The 17802-nt window shown below is 36.1% G+C and overlaps 1 protein-coding gene across 9 annotated transcripts in view; it reads left to right on the forward strand.

Moving 5' to 3' along the window:
* Nucleotides 1-17802, forward strand: part of LAMA2 (laminin subunit alpha 2) — a 608480-nt gene that overhangs the window by 542892 nt on the left and 47786 nt on the right. For all 9 annotated transcript variants that reach the window (XM_059083775.2, XM_059083777.2, XM_059083778.2 and 6 more), the window contains 5 exons: nt 144-298; nt 6819-6962; nt 7970-8103; nt 10193-10352; nt 13808-13932. In XM_059083775.2, coding sequence (XP_058939758.1) covers nt 144-298; nt 6819-6962; nt 7970-8103; nt 10193-10352; nt 13808-13932 — 718 coding nt within the window. The remainder of the gene's footprint in view (nt 1-143; nt 299-6818; nt 6963-7969; nt 8104-10192; nt 10353-13807; nt 13933-17802) is intronic.

A 17802-nucleotide genomic window follows, 5' to 3' on the forward strand; every position in this document is an offset into this window, starting at 1 on the left:
AGATCTTTTTCATTATTTACTGAAGCATACTGCTATTTTCATTTCTGTGTGTGTGTGTCTGTGTGTGCATGCATGTGCATGTGTGTCTGTGTGTGTGTGTGTGCGTGTGAGTGCATGGTATGCGCTAATCTTGTTCTATGCAGTTGCAGATGCAGATGCCACTGTAAAAAATCTAGAACAAGAAGCTGATCGACTGATAGATAAACTCAAACCGATCAAGGAACTTGAGGATAACCTGAAGAAAAACATTTCTGAGATAAAAGAACTGATAAACCAAGCCCGGAAGCAGGCCAATTCTGTAAGCTCTTTCTGCTTTCAGTTATCAGTAAATGATTGTAATTTGGGGTATTTATTCCCAGAAGGAATACCTTCCTTCAGTGTATCCTGTTGAATGATCTCTGGTTCTTTTCCTTTAATTTGAAGCTATTTGCAGGTGAGGTGGGGAATGGAAGATTAGATTTTTTTCCCATAAATTTCAAAAGACATTTCTTGAGAAGAATAATCACTACTTACTGTTTTAGAAATGAAAGTTCTGATATATTTTATTATTGTTTGAATAGAGTTAATACAAACTGTAAGAACGAAAGCCTGATTTCTGTGTACTGAAAAGGCATGGATGAGAGTGCCTTGCTCTTAATGAAAGCAAAACAGGCCAACCAGTGAGGCTGGAGAAGGAATGAACGGACAAGGTTATAAGGAATAATAGCATAGAGGAACTATTATTTTCTATATATTCTTTTGAGTACAAGCAACCAAAAATTATTTTGCTTACAATTTCTACAGTTTTTTGGAGCAAGAATAGGAAACACTTCACTTGTCTCAAAATTATGCTCTTTATTAAGCCAGTTAGAAGACTATAAGGATAGAGGCAAAACTTTCTAGAAGGTAGCATCTTAATGAACGAGGACAGAACTGTAAATACCAATATGAAACTTTAGCCTTGTGAAGTCATCTTATGATCTTTTTAGAAATAGAATGAAAAAAAAATAACAGTTTTAATGTTATCAGGCTTAAACTGAAATCTCTTTAGATACCCAAGCCTTCCATCTCAAAAATTCCATTTTTTGATAAAAATGAACTTATTTACAAAACAGAAACAGATTCACAAACATAGAAAACAAACTTAATGGTTACCAAAGGGGAAAAGGGGGATAAATTAGGAGCTTGGGATTAACAGATATACATGATTTTATGTATTATAGATAAACAACAGGATCCTACTGTATAGCACAGGGAACTATATTCAATATCTTGTAATAAGCTATTTTGGAAAAGGATCTGAAAAAGAATATATATATGTGTATACATATGTATCTGTATATATATACACATATATAACTGAATCACTTTGCTGTACATCAGAAGCTAATACAACATTGTAAATCAACTGTACTTCAATTTTAAAAATTCCATTTTAAAATTTATTTAATTATTTATTTTTATTGACATATAGTTGATTGGCAGTATTATATTAGTTTCAGGTGTACAACATTGTGATTCAATATTTTTATAGACTATACTCCATTTAAAGTTATTACAAATAATGGCTATATTTCCCTGGGCTTTATAATATATCCTTGTAGCTTATTTATTTTATGCATAGTAGTTTATATCTCTTAATCCCATACCCCTATCTTGCCCCTTCCCCTTTCTTCTCCCCACTGGTAACCATTAGTTTGTTTTCTATATCTGTGAGTCTGTTTCTGTTTTGTTATATACATTCATTTGTTTTAGTTTTTAGATTCCACATATAAGTGATAACATGGAGTATTTGTCTTTTTCTGTCTGATTTTAGTAAGTATAATATTCTCTAGGTCCATCCACATTGTTGCAAATGGCAGAATTGCATTTGTTTTTATGGCTGAGTAATAATCCATTGAATATATATACCACATCTTCTTTACACATATGTTGCTTCCAAATCTTGGCTATTGTAAATAAGGCTGCTCTGAACACTGGGGTGCATGTATCTTTTCAAATTAATGTTTTCATTTTCTTCAGATATATACCCAGGAGTGGAATTGCTGGATCATATGGTAGTCCTAAAAAATTCTATTTTTAAACAACTGTGAAGCTAAAATGACCAGAAATAAACTTTCTTAATCCATAAACTTATTTTTTTAGTAAGTGGCCAAGAATATGATGCCCAAGTGACAGTATATTCTTCTCCCTCCTTATACATACCTGATACCTTTAAACCAGGTCAAGACAATAAGTTCAGGGTGAGCCTTGAAAAGGAATTCATGACTAATTGAAGAGAAACCTAGAAAATGACAGAAAGATTAGTGAAGATGAAGTGCATAAACTCAGAGTAAAAGAAGCAGATAGGGTTGAGAAGACATACATTGAACTACAATATGAACACCTTGCAGGCAGTAAGGATGACAGGTGAGCATTGTATATGTGAAGCACAAGGTGAAAAGAAATCAGATTTACTCCAAGGTTTGGATTTTTATTTAAGATTTAACCAATGCAGAAAAAGCAACTCTTATGCGCAAGGTTACACGCTGTGAGGCATGTTCTTCCACTCAAACAGTTTACAACGCCGTAGAAGAAATAAGATATGTACACAAATAACTCTAAGATAATGCAGAATATTGTGCTACATTCCATGAGTGCTGGGAAGTGCTATTAAGTTTCTGAAAGGAAAGATCACCTCTAGTCGGGGCAGGAAGATTTCCTGAAGGGAAGGATTTGAGCCAGGCTCTGAAATGGGATAGTGCTGGACATGGGATGAGAAGGTGAAGAAGGAGAACATTCTGAGGAGAGGGAATGACTTCAGCCAAGGCAGTGAGAAAAGGAGGTTCAGGGTCATTTCATGACAGAACAGTCTAATTCGCCAAGACTACTGTTAGAGTGAACATTAAACTAGAAAATTCAACGGAGGCCAGGTTTTCTCAGGCCTTGAATGGTAAGTTAAACAGTTTCTTTTAGCCACAGTTGTACCTGAGATAAACCTCATTGGTGAGGAGAAGCTGAAAGTTCTTGAACATGAAATGCAATATAATCAGAACGGTGCTTTGTGAATATGAATCCAGAAGTAGTTTGTGGGATAGATGAGAGAAACTAGAAAGAAGGAAGCAAATTTAATGAGACCCAACTGTAGCAGTGGCGGTGGTAAGAGAAAGAAAGAGATTGATGTCTCCCTCCTGTATTTTTGCCATGTTAAGTTTGAAGAAGCAGTAATAGTAACTGTTCTCTTGTGAATCCCACACTTAGCCACATTTTCTGACTTAGTTACCAAGCAGGGAAATCTGTACGTTTTCATTATTTCTTCACTGTAAAGAAATCTAAAAATATGCCTATATATTCATCAGTTACAAATGCTTCCTCATCCCACCCCCACCCCCCTGGAAAGGAAGATAAAATTCTGGCATGTAAATGTATAAAGCCTGTCTCAAAATACAAAATGAAAGAAAGGTATAAAAGTCATGCTTGAAGAAAGAATCATTGTCCATGCCTTTTAAGGAAATTTGTAACTACCTTTGGAAATGGAAGTTACAACAAAGTGCTCTGTTTTTGTAAGATGCTATAAATTTGTAAGCAGCCAACGTATTTTTTCAAATGGGTTACGTACTAATTGAACATTACATTTGCCCGATTTTAGAAATATATTTGTAATCTGGCATGAGTGTCTGGATGTGGCCCTAACACATATTCAATATGACCAAGAAATTAAAGACATTTATTTTAAAGTAGATTTCTCTTGGTTTGTTGACTCTGAAATTGAGTGGCTGATACTCTTTTTAAATGAATGACCTAGTTAACTGGATGAAAAAATGCAGTGAAAATTCAATAGATATAATAATGAGATCCTCAATAATGTTTGAGTTCATGATGACCAATTGGTAAATAATGTTGTATGAGAAATGCCTCAGAGAGACCTACTTCTTAGTGATTTTTGTTTAGAAGTCTTACTAAGGGTTCACATTAGAAATAACAATAATTAGTGGCGGGGGGGTGGTGTGATGAATTGGGAGATTGGGATTGACATATATACACTAATATGTATATAATGGATAACTAATAAGAACCTGCTGTATAAAAAAAAAAATAAAATAAAATTCAAAAATTCACACACAGAAAAGAAATAACAATAATTGATAGCAACATATATCTTAAGAGAATGTTTGTATTTCAGAAATCTCTCCCCTCTTATGAGAGGGATATATGTCAGAGATTTCTTCTAGAGAAATTTATAAATATTGTCCTTTGATTTACTTGTCTTAATGTATATTTAAAAATATCTATAATTGGAAAACAAAACACAAGGTATTTAAACAGATTAGTAGCTATTGACTGGTTACCGATAGTTTGGGCTGCCAGAATATTTCAGATACTGAGGATATATTCAAAACTGTAAGCCAGAGAACAGAAAATCCAGAGGTTTTTTATAAAAATGTGTAAGAGTTGAGCAATAGGTTACTTTACAAGATTAATTCCTGGCGTATTGGGTATAACAATGCCATGTTGTTCAGAGATCCATATATTTTTGATATGTAAAGTATGCCATAAGGCAGATTAATTTTAACTCCTAGAGATGTTAAAAACCCTTAGTCCTAAAATGGCTACTCAGACTTTCAGTCCTCCAATGGCGTCTCATCAGTTGAATTAGGCTTCAGTACTGGTGCCCTGTCTACAACGCTTTGAGAACCCCGCTTTCAGCACTCCAGTCATGTAATCCCCTACCATTTTTACCAGGTATACCCAAGCAAGGACAGAAACTCATCCTGATCAGTCATGCATTCCACCCATATTCAGGCATTTCTTCTCTAAACAGTAACCGGGGAGTATTACTACATTGTGTTCTTTATAACACATATGAGTTATTTGTCATAACAAAAGAAATAACCAAAATAACATATTATGGCTAGTTTAATCACAAATAACAAAAATGAGTTATACCTTTCCTGGTTCTGTTTCTCTGCAAGTCATTTTTTTTTTCCTGTTAAAAATAAATAAATGAATTTTATTAAGGCAGTTTGATCTTTTTAAAAATCTCTAACAAATTGTACAGTGTGACATTTTAACCATTATCAGTTCTATTTTGAGATTATTCCTTCTAATAAAATTCATTAAGACTAGGGGAAAAAAATCCTTGATAAAAATCTGTTGTCAAGGCTTCTGGACTTGATCTGTGTTCTTTTTGGATGACTGCACGTCATTTTGATTCATCTACTCTTAGCATTTTATGTAGAAGGGAAATCCTATCTTATCTTTGTGGAACAAAGAGCTACCTTCTTAACTGAAAACCACACAAGCAGGAAGACTAACTCTCCAGGACAGAGAGCACACACTCTGGTGACCAGTACTGTGCCCCTCAGTTGGCAGTCTGGGTCCCACCCAGAACTCCATTAGCGTGAGCCCCTGTTTCCTCCCAGCACACTGTTTTCGTTGCTTGGAAATGCAATTTGGATAGCAGATTAGGTGAGGAAACAGTACAAGTATATGACTTTACACAGGATCCGCAGGAGATTCAACAGATCTGCTATATCCCTGGGCATTCTCAAACATAGATGAATTTACGTATTTGTCAGAACCAAAAATCTCTCCTTAGCTTTCTCTTTTGAATCCAGCCAATTTTGAATCCAGCACGTCCTCTGTGTAGTCTGTACACCCTTGGAGAGGGGTGCTGGTGCTGCCTAACACCTACTCTCTCATTAGACTCTTCAAGACACCTCCTTGTCTCACCATAAGATGGAGACGGGTTTGGTGTCCTAGGCTATCTTGCTTGGAGTGTGTACAGCCCTTTTATGGAGGTAACAATAATAGCCGTTGGCTTTCTCCAAAGTGTGCAAAGTGCTGTAAGTGATGAGAAAATGGAAATTCACCCCTACTGAGGGCCAAGAGGCTTCCTGAAGCCTGAAGCCGGGAATTTGAATCAGTGACAGAGAGAAGTTTTGTATGTGTCTCCACCTCCTACTATCACTAACAAAGTAACAGAATCTCTCTGAGTCCAAACAACAACATTGCTGTCTTGAAAATACCTTTTTGATAGTACACATGAACCAAAGAAAATTAAATGGAATAATCAACTAGTGTTATTTGTGGTTGAAGAAAGGCTCCCTAAATGTAAGTGAAAATTGGTACAAACAGTGTCAGCTGTAGTCACGTAGGAATTTCTATCTTAGCAATTTATAGTAATTTTTAAAGTACTAGTCAAAAGAAAAAGGAGCTGTTAAATACATTAATAATGATAGCCACTGGAAATTGTTTCTGTTCCTTTTCCTGGTGACTTAATAAAAAGGTATAATTTATTCTGAAATGTATGTTCTGAGTAGAATGATTACTATTCTTCTTATTGTTAGAACATCTGGAACAAAATGTAGTTGGCCTCTTTCAACTTTAAGAACAAGGCAGGGTAGGTAATCTCCTCTCAAAAACTAAAAGAAAAATGGTTTCCTACTTTAAGTGATACCAAAATCACTGAAATTTGAATTGTAAAATTTCATTCAACAACCTGAATGAAGATCTATACCATTAGCTTCATATAAAATCACCTCTTGAGAATGTTCCCCTATTCATAGAGGAGTAAGTTTTGAAGGCAAGAATTTGTTAGTCGCATGCTTCAAAACGTAGTAGCGTGCTAACAAGCCATGGGACTGTGAACAGCTCATTGTCAAAATACTGGTGGAAAGGTGCTCTTCTGTGCCCTCATTAATGAGTATAATGGGGTCTGCATATGGGCATTTAATGATACCATTTGCTGATGGAAAAATAACTTCAAAGAAGAGATGATGATGGCTTTGTGTTTGGGAGCTACTTCAAACTTTCTGAGAGATTTAGTCTTGGTTCTTTGTACCTCGTTTTTCTTGAAGATCAAAGTATCTGTGTCTTCGGGAGGTGACTGCATTCGAACATACAAGCCAGAAATCAAGAAAGGAAGCTACAATAACATCATTGTCAACGTAAAGACGGCTGTCGCGGACAACCTCCTTTTTTATCTTGGAAGTGCCAAATTTGTAAGTCTAACATTCAGCCTTTCTTTGGCCTACTGTGTATGTGTATAGTCAGAGGTTAATCCTGGTAGTGTGGGAAATAGATAGAGTCTAATATAATGGTCCCAAAATTGAATAAGGTAGGCTTTCAGATTCGAAAACCTCAGAATCTTACCTCACCAAGTTCTGAAGTGTCAAATTAAGTTAGGAGGCAAATGAAATGAAAACTTTTTACAGTGTTTAGGCATATCTGCTTTCATTTGTGAGTATGCCAGCATTTATTTTTGAATTATATTTTCAGATCCAGCTATTTAAGAAGAAAGATTAATAGGAATAAGGCTTTTTAAAAATTTTTCTCTAACTAAGAAATTACAATGAACTTTCATGTGAAATGAAACTGAAAATTGTGTACTATTTCTTACCAATGAAAACTCTTCTGATTCATGTTGAATTAATGTCTCAAACTGAAATAACAGAAATTGTATCTAAAAGGGCTCACCTCAAACTTCTAATTCCTTTCCTTTGACCCATTTGACTTTATACACATGGAGACCTTCCAAAATGAATAAGACTTTTTAAGAGACCACTTATCACATAAATCAATACTTGGAAATCAGGTGAGAAATTTTGTATCACCTTGGGTGAAAAAGCATACCTGGCCCCTCAAAAATGTCAGTGCCCATGGTGAAAACAATGAATTTTGAACCCAAATATTTGCTTTTATCTCTACCACAAGTATCAGTGTAAGGAAAGACATTTGTCTCAATGTTAGACCTAATTAGAATTGGTTGAATTAACACATTTGCCTCAGCACTATGAACATGTGTATGGACATTGTATTGTAAAGATACAATAATAAAGTATTATTTAATCATAGAAATAATAGATCATATTATTTGGGAATCTTTATTTTGAGGCTTCTAATTATTTCATATATCTGTAAATGGCACCTGTTGAAAAGACTCGGCTGGCTTCCTTTTTCAAGGTGCCTTATATCTGATATCTATTATTTTTGTATTTCTCTGCACTAGATTGACTTTCTGGCTATAGAAATGCGTAAAGGCAAAGTAAGCTTCCTCTGGGATGTTGGATCCGGAGTTGGACGTGTCGAGTATCCAGATTTGACTATTGATGACTCATATTGGTACCGTATTGAGGCATCAAGGTAACTAACTCAATAGAGATTAAGATCGTTGAGAGAATTTTGAAGTAGTTTCCTAGTTTATAAGAAAACTTTTGTTTCTGTTTCAGGAAGGTAGCTATGTAGGTACGCACACACATGTATACGAATGTTATATATTATATACACGTATAAGTGTGTGTGAATGGTACCTTTGTAGAACGTGTTAGGAATTGACAAACCTTCAAGGTATTGAACAGAATGACCAGTCTTTTTTGGCCCCCTCATCTGGTTGTTCTGTAGAAACTCTGAGGTTAAGTTGTTTTCTGTTGCCCTTATTCAGTACAATCCAGAGCATAAGAGGTGCCATTGGTATCTGTCTTTGGTGCAAAGCACCTCTTCTAGTCTACACAGCAGTCTTGGCTACAGGCGGGTGCAGTATCTAAATGCTGGCATGAATATAAAATATGTCAGGTCCACACTACTTGTGGGAAGGAATAGGAAATTGATTAATTCTATCCTTGATGCTTTAATTTAGTTAACTTCTAACAGTGTACAGATTACCTGTAGAATCCATTCTTGTCCTCAATACTTCCTCTTCATTTTCTCCTCTTCTTTTTCTAATTCCCAACTACCTACTAAACACAAAGCAGCTAACAGTCAAGAGATTTTGTTAAAGGCCAAGGGAAGTTGATCAGAGATGAAGAAGACTTGAAGATCTGGTGATTGTTGAATCTAGGTGATAGATACATAGAGTTTCATTCTATGTGTGTATATGTTTAATTTTTTCACAATTAAAAGTTTAAAAGAAACTTAATGAAAAGAAATATCTTCAATTCCTTTTTAAGATCTTAAATAAAAGTGTGTGTATGGGGGGGAGGGAGAGAGAGGAGAGAGCAGCAGATAAAATGCTTACATGTGTGATGGTGGGGGACGGAGTAAGTACTTTATTGGGCTTAAGAACACATATTTGTTGGGCTTCCCTGGTGGCGCAGTGGTTGAGAATCCGCCTGCCGATGCACGGGACGCGGGTTCGTGACCTGGTCCGGGAGGATCCCACATGCCGCGGAGCGGCTGGGCCCGTGAGCCATGGCCGCTGAGCCTGCACATCTGGAGCCTGTGCTCCGCAACGGGAGAGGTTACAGCAGTGAGAGGCCTGCGTACCGCAAAAAAAAAAAAAAAAAGAATACTTATATTTGCAAAGTCCAGTTGTTCTATTAGAAGAGATGTATTCTGTTAAAGAAGAACCTTATTTGATAAATTCATTCTATTGTTTCTACGTATTTCAGTTAATACTGCACCCTCAAAGATAAAAAGATTACCAAAATGAGATAGTAGGGAGAGAAATATGACAAAGTTTTGTTATGACTGCTTATCTCAGGAAAAAGATCAGATTTTCATGTTTAACAACTCATGGGAACCAATCACTTAAAAAAAGAAAATGAAATACAATAATAATAGTTTCCAAAAGTCTATTAATTGAATCTAAATGTGAAGTTCTTCTGTACAATTTGAATACACAACTCTGTAGCCTGGATTTTAAAGTGTACACATTAAGATGGTGTGCCAAACAATAAATGATGCATGATTCCAGGAAGACTACTTCAGCAAACTTGGATCCAAGATATAATCAGGGCTCTTAGGATAAATTATGCAGCTTATAATGCAGAAGGGGTTCACTTGCTGAACCCCTTATTTGGGGTTCACTTGCTGAATTAAATTAGACAAAATGCTGAATGACATAATATAAACTTGTTTAAATAGTCCGTGTAGGTAAGTAGCACATTGTTTTGTAAAGCAAGAGGAAAAAGACTTTCCATTTAACCAATAGCAATTCCATCAGCTAATTGTTGCTGTGTCATTTCCTATCATTGGACACATTCAGAATCAGGGTAGATTGCTTAGTGGTCCTGGTTTAATCTGATGGTAAACGTATAGCAGAGAGCAGATTCTGGGTTTTGATTTGCAGCTTAATGAATCTGGAATGTTTGAAGCTAAACACCCAGCTATCTCTTAAGCATTCCAAAACAAATCTCTACTTTTTATATCTTTTAAATCTGAAGTGACCAGAAATGTGATACATACTTCATTTTCTGTATTTTCTTTCATTTCATTTCAACACGTACCCTGGAAGAACTGGGAGAAATGGAACAATTTCCGTGAGAGCTCTGGATGGACCCAAAGCCAGCATTATGCCCAGTACATACCATTCAGCGTCACCTCCAGGGTACAATATTCTAGATGTGGATGCAAACGCAATGCTGTTTGTTGGTGGCTTGACTGGGAAGTTGAAGGTAATGTGTTGTTCTTCCCCATCCTGTTTATTTAATCTCTGCAGACAATTCCTGGCGTGATGACTTTGGGCAAAGACATGATAAAGAGCTGCAAAAACTTGACCACTTTTTACTTAATTTGTTTTTATGAAAACATGAATATATGTTGAGTAAGATTTTTCTTCCTTGAATATCCAATCTGGAAGCACAGTCTTGTTTATGTTTTTTGGGTTTTTTTTGTGTGTGTGTGGTACACGGGCCTCTCACTGTAGTGGCCTCTCCCGTTGCAGAGCACAGGCTCCGGACGCGCAGGCTCAGCGGCCATGACTCACGGGCCCAGCCGCTCCGCGGCATGTGGGATCCTCCCGGACCAGGGCACGAACCCGTGTCCCCTGCATCGGCAGACAGACTCTCAACCACTGCGCCATTAGGGAAGCCCCACAGTCTTTTTAAACCTATGTGTATTTACTTAAACAGTTGTTGTTTTGCCCTAATCTGTGGCATCAAGTTTTTGATATTCTAGTTTCCTCAAGAGCAAAGTGTTTTTTAAAGATACCTCATTTTCTGAATCAATTTATGATTTATTGATACAAAGTGCTATGAAGTTCAAACTCACATCTAATTAAAAGATTTATTAATACCTTGGGAAATATCACAGGGGCCATAAGCCTTCAGATCCTGATCCGATTTTTAAAGTTTTCAAGTTGCTCTTCTCATTCTTATCGAGTAATAATGCACTTAATATTCATAATTGCTTTGTGACAGGTCCTTGTGCAATTTCAGATTACAAAATGCCTGCGTTTTAAAGACGCTCGTGTTGATTAAATGGAGTTAGGTATTGGAAAACGACCTGTGGGTGAGATGTAAGAGCACAACCAAGTACAGTGCATAATCTGGGACCTGGCAGAGTCATCCTGGGATGAGATTAGTCAGAAAATGTGAAAAGCCAGGGTGACCCCAAATTTATGAGAACTCAACCTTCATATAGAGTGAGGTTGTTTTATTTGCTTTGTGTATGAGATGTGACTAAAGTATTGGAATGGATTCCACAGCTACACACTAAACTCATCCTCATTTCTTAGAGCTGCATATAAATATATATGGTATATAGTAATATATAGTCATATTGCTAACTTTCTCTCCTCCTCAGAAAGATAAATATAGGGATAGCACCGAGTAATGCAAAAAAACCATGAATTTTGAAATTAATTCCAGGTTGAATTCCTTGCTCTGTCACTCACTAAAATATGACCTTAGGCAAGTCACCTAACCTCTTGGGCTTCAGTTTCCTTAACTAGAAAGGGAGATAAAAATATCTACCTTGCTTGCATATTGTAGGATACAATAATACACTTTTTTCACATTTATATAACCCTTACTATTTGCTAAGTAATGTTCTAAGTAATTTACACGAATTAACAATTTTCATAACAACCCCAAAATGTAGATAATATCCTCCTCATTTTATAGTTAAGGAATCTAAGTAAGAGAGAAGTTAAATGATTCTCCCAAGATCACATAGACATCAGTGGTGTACGTGGGACTTGAACACTCATTACCAGGCACAAGAATTTCTACTCTTAATCACCACCCTTTGCTACCTCGACGAATAGTGAGATTACATGCCTAAGATATGGTAGTCACACCTTAAATTGCACCTTAAATAATTCTTCTTATTATTCAGATGTCACTAAACATAAAGAAACTTATTTATGCCAGTCTGAGGGGGGAAAAAAAACACAAGCAAATGAAATCTATAGAAAATCTTCATCATTTTGGCCAAGAGTTTCAAGGCTTCTGCCGTACCAGAATATGAACCAAAAAACTGAAAACAAGTAATTAAATCAACATGCTAATGAAAATTCAAAGGAGCAGGAAAATATCCCAAGTATAGTTTTTACGATGCAAGAAGGAAAAGCAAAAAGCAAGTACAATTCACAAGTAGGATAATCAACCTCTGGAAAATTAAGAGAAGCTTCCACAGATGATAGAGAATTCTGGGGACTGTTCCTGACTTGTATATGTCTGTGTCTGACAACATTCCTTCTCCATAGCAGTGCCCCACTTGCCCCTACCATCATAATGGTGGGAAGATGTATGTGTTGATGAGTTTAACCTAAAATTGTAACTACAAATGTTTAACTACTCAGTGCCTATCTTCTATTTTTTCTAAAATGCAAACATATCAATTCACTTTTTCCTTCCAGGTTATTCAGATAAATGTGGATTCGCTTTGGCAAAGTGCTTCTGAAGTTATAGAATTGTAATATATCGACACTTAAAGGAACAGTTGTTTAAATTACAGCAAGGTTCTCTAGAGTGGATTGGATCGTTCCCCTCCTTCTTGACTGCTAAATACCCAGGATTGACATGTTACACACTGCTATATTTCAAACAGATAACCAACAAGGACTTACTATATAACACAGGGAACGCTGCTCAATATTCTATAATAACCTAGATGGGAAAAAATTTGAAAAGGAATAAATGTATAACTGAATCACTTTGCTGTACAACTGAAACAAACACAACATTGTTAATCAACTATGCTCCAATATAAAATAAAAATTTATAAAAGACATTTCCCTGTGAGAATGACACGAGAGTTGTCATTCAACAAATATTTATTGTGCCCCTATTAGATGTCGGGCTCTGTGCTGTATATGCCCGCAAACAACAACCACAAGGTCTCTTCTCTTACAAATTTACTCCGTCCCTTCATTCTCCTGCCCTAGAAACCTACTTGGGTGTAAAAGGAAATGAAAAATTGGAGACAGCAGTATCATAGGGTAATCAGTATGCAAGCTTTTTTCCCCCTTTGTGTCGTCAGTATGTACCCTTTCTCGTAAACCTCCTTAGTGGATAGGAGCACTTACTTTTATCAAACACCTTCTCTGTGCCAGGCACTGAATGTGGTACCATAAATAGATTCTCTTAGTTAATTCTCCTAATAATCTCATGTTACGAACCAATAAAAAAAATAGAATCTCAGAATAAGCAGTTTACCTAAGGTCGGAAGCTTGGAGTGTTTATTTACTAATGGTGATAAGCTGGTAAAGCACAGAATAACCAGGATCCATGAGGATATTATATGGTTAAAAGATGGATACGGGGCTTCCCTGGTGGCGCAGTGGTTGAGAATCCGCCTGCCGATGCAGGGGACGCAGGTTCGTGCCCCGGTCCGGGAAGATCCCACATGCCGCGGAGCGGCTGGGCCCGTGAGCCATGGCCGCTGAGCCTGTGCGTCCGGAGCCTGTGCTCCGCAATGGGAGAGGCCACGATAGTGAGAGGCCCGCGTACCACACACACACACACACACACACACACACACACACACACACGATGGATACGTACACAACCAAGACTTTCACGAAGAGTGGATAATAACTACTCCAGATTCTGCTGCTCATATAATAACCCTCATGGGTGCTCTTAATTTTTTTGTGAAATTCTAACAAATATGTTTCTCTCTTCAGAAGGCTGATGCTGTACGTGTGATTACATTCACTGGCTGTATGGGAGAAGCATACTTTGACAGCAAACCTATAGGGTTGTGGAATTTCCGAGAAATAGAAGGTGACTGCAAAGGATGTACCGTCAGGTTCGTTGAGAGGAGGACTCTTCCAAGGTCTCTCTGGCCTGTGTAACACAAAAGCTTTAATTTTATTGCACAGTGTTCTATTATCATGTAGATGATATACAACAAGTTTGAAGTGATTATGTTCAGAGGTGGATTTACCAGGAAGCTAAGAAACTTTAAGTCCCCTCCCTTACTTGTGCAAGCACTTTCCAGGGATTTGGGAAGTATCCTAGTACTTTGACAGTCATATGTTTTTGTAAAATTTGCAAAGGTAAGATATTTTAGCCTCAATCAGTTAAGACTACTATCTCCTTCCACTCCAGCTTACCTTCATGTTCAGGAGGTGTTGCGTGTCTGTGGATATTCTGTAGTCATCATTTATTTTTACTTAAGGAAAGGTCTCCCTAAACTGATTAAGCTTCAGGCCTCTCAGAGCCTGGATACACACTGCTTGTGTTTACAACAAAATATAGAATGATATTGCAGGTTTTATCTCCTACAGGATTTTTCAAATGACACATAGCACCATGTAAAAGTTTCAAGTGGAAACCCATGGGACTTGAAGATTCTGCTTAAGAAGCAGAGGTCAAGATAAGCCAGGAGAAAGTTTCATAATAAACATCATTAATTATAAGATAGAGGTTCGAATGTTGGAATTCAAAAATATTTAAAGAGCATATAAAGCATATATAAATATTCTTACATAAACCTGAATAGAGGATGTAAAACAATTAAGAGGAAGTAGAGGATTTCTCTGCATAAAAAACTTAAAGCCCACTGATCATCTGAGCCTACAACAATTTTAATTATACTTAGTTAAAGCTATAAAATTTAAATTAAATACCTGAAACCTTAATATATATACATAGTAACTCTAACATCATTAGGTGCTAAGGAGTTTATATTTTTTATTTCCAGTATAAAGGGAACATGTACATTGTTAGGACCTAACTTCTCCATTAATGTAGCAGAGTATACGTCACATTTTCTTCTCAACATCTCTAGAGTTTTATAGAAGAAAGTAGCCCCAAAATATTCCCTCTCCAAAAGTTTTAACTTTCATCTTTCTACTTTTTTTTTTGTCATCATGGACTTTTCAGTATGGCATTGAGGACAGTTTGAAAGCCTGATACATTCATAGTTTAAAGTGGTTTTGTTAATAATCTTCAATAAAATATAATATAGAATGTCTGTAAAATTCTTTCAATACAAGAACAATGAGGTCTACATTAACATTCTGCTACTCACAAATCAACAATAACTTTTCCTTAAACATTTCTTTGGTAAATTTATAAGTAGGATTTTCCAAAGCTTATTATCAAACAAACGTCTAAAGCATTTAAATGTCCTTTCAGCAGTGCATATTATGTGTTAAGACTGTAGCATCACTAATTATCAATTCTGCAAAGACCTTAGGCCTTCATTATATAAAGTATTATATGAATTAATATAATTATAATAGGCTAAAGTTCTACATTTACTGAAATAATTCCTTATTTTAAAAATTCCTAATATACCTTTTTGAATTATACTAATATTTTGATCAAGAATGTTACTGTCGGGGCTTCCCTGGTGGTGCAGTGGTTGGGAATCTGCCTGCTAATGCAGGGGACACGGGTTCCAGCCCTGGTCTGGGAGGTTTCCACATGCCGCGGAGCAAGTAGGCCCGTGAGCCACAATTACTGAGTCTGCGCGTCTGGAGCCTGTGCTCCGCAACAAGAGAGGCCGCAATAGTGAGAGGCCCGCACACCGCGATCAAGAGTGGCCCCGGCTTGCCACGACTAGAGAAAGCCCTCGCACAGAAACGAAGACCCAACACAGCAAAAATTAATTAATTAATTAATAAACTCCTACCCTCAACATCTTAAAAAAATATATTAAAAAATTAATCTAATACAAGCCTCAGTTACTCCCCAGAGCTATTAAAAAAAAAAAAGAAGAAGAATGTTACTGTTTTTGTGAGTGCTCTGATTACCAAGTCACATAAGTTTTGAGTGGCTTGCCCTAGCCCTATTTTTTCATAAGCCTTGGTAATTTTAGGAAAAATATTTTAGAACTCCTGGTGTTTGTTTTCTTTTCAGGTGAACATATAACACATTTTAACATAAAATTAATGGTTGCACTTTTAGAGCAGAAATGATAAAATGGGGGACATGAAATAGACAAGGCTACAAAACATAGACCAAGAACATTTTGTAGAAGATCTTGGAATGTGAGTTTTAGAAATTTGCGTTTATTCAGTAGTCAGTAAAAAGGATATAATTTTTGTAATGTTTTAGAAAGGATTATCTGTCAGGGCTATAAAAAAAGTGTATCTTATTTTTCTTAAACTTCTGAAAAATCACATTAAGATTAAAATAGGGAAAAAAACTGCTACTAGTAAAATGTATTTAGCTGAACACTGAAACAATGATGAAATATTAATATACTAAATTTCAATATTCATCTAGTTCTATGGTTAACAAGTTTTACATGGAAGAGCATGGCTGTTCCAAATAGCATAATTAATCTTTACTAACTTGACCAGAAATCCAGGTTCAAAAGAGAAACAAAAGGTAAGTTAAGAAGCTTAGCATTTATTAATTAGAAAAGAATAGTCACTCTTCCTGGTAAATGTATTGAAAATGAATAGGAAAACTCTAGTATAATGTTAGATGTTGAAATATTGAGTCTATACCTGGAAAGATTCATATTTTCCCCCACCTCAAAGTCAACAATTTGAAGCCAGATTTACTGGTTTTGACTAATGAATTAAATGAAGTAGGCTGATTTACATCTGTATGTTTTGCTATTGTTGTACAAAACTCTTGCTCGCAGATTTGCCTGTTGCTTGAATAGAAGAAGCTCTAATAGGGTTGGAGTAGATCTAACCTTTTCATCTCAGAGTGGAGACACTGAAACCTGAGGTGTTAAAGTGACTTCTGAGATTCCACATCAGACTCCAGGGTACCTGCCATCTACTCTGCTATTTTTTCCATTGTGTGTTGAGGAAATTAATAGATTAAGGGCATAAGAACACCAGGATACAAATATCCCAGGGTTTCCGTACAAGGAAAATAAACTGTGATATATATTTTTTTATTCCAGTGCCTAGCCTGACATTATATATGAAGTTTTGTGGTTTTTTCTCTTTAAGTTGTGAGTAACAATGCACTGGGCCAAAGCACTCGGGAAAGCGTCAGTGGTGACCGCACCCTGTTGTCACTGGTAGCACGGCAGTATATAATGCAAAATCCTAGGATTTGAGAACCTCATGGAACTTCTCCTAAGTAGATGCTACATTACATTTTCTTATCTCAAATGTGGTGCTCTAGATTTTAATGGATTTGTTATAATGATGAAGGAAGGCCAAAATTATTCAACTGATTTATTCACATATATTGTTAATAGGCTGATTTAGTCCCTCAACCTTTCAGTGAACACTTTTCATAAATATTGAAAAAGCATTTTTTAAGTGTACATTAGAAAAAATAGATATGGCATCATCTGATCTTATACCTATTTAGATATATCTTAAATTTACAAAAACCTTACTGTGAAACGCATAGTTAAGACCCTTCCCTTCCTTTTGTCTTCAGAGTTTTATTTCTCCTTTTCCAGAAACAGAGAAAAAGCCAATTTGTCTAAAATGTGTAACAGTTCCTCCTCCTCAAGTCCATTAATGTTTATACCCTATGATTTTTCTCATTAGCCAAGATTGCATGCAAATACTATTCTAACCTCTTGTTATTTTATGAGATTACTATAATTTCTCATATCTCCTCTCTTTTCTGAAGTTAATACAAAACTCCAATTTCACAGATTCAAATATAAGCTAATATGCAGATATTTAAAGTTTAAAAATATCTCCACAATCAAAACTTACTCTGTTAACATCAATTAGATAAGATA

This window comes from Kogia breviceps, chromosome 13 (assembly GCF_026419965.1).
Source record: "Kogia breviceps isolate mKogBre1 chromosome 13, mKogBre1 haplotype 1, whole genome shotgun sequence".
Classification (NCBI taxonomy): domain Eukaryota; kingdom Metazoa; phylum Chordata; class Mammalia; order Artiodactyla; family Physeteridae; genus Kogia; species Kogia breviceps.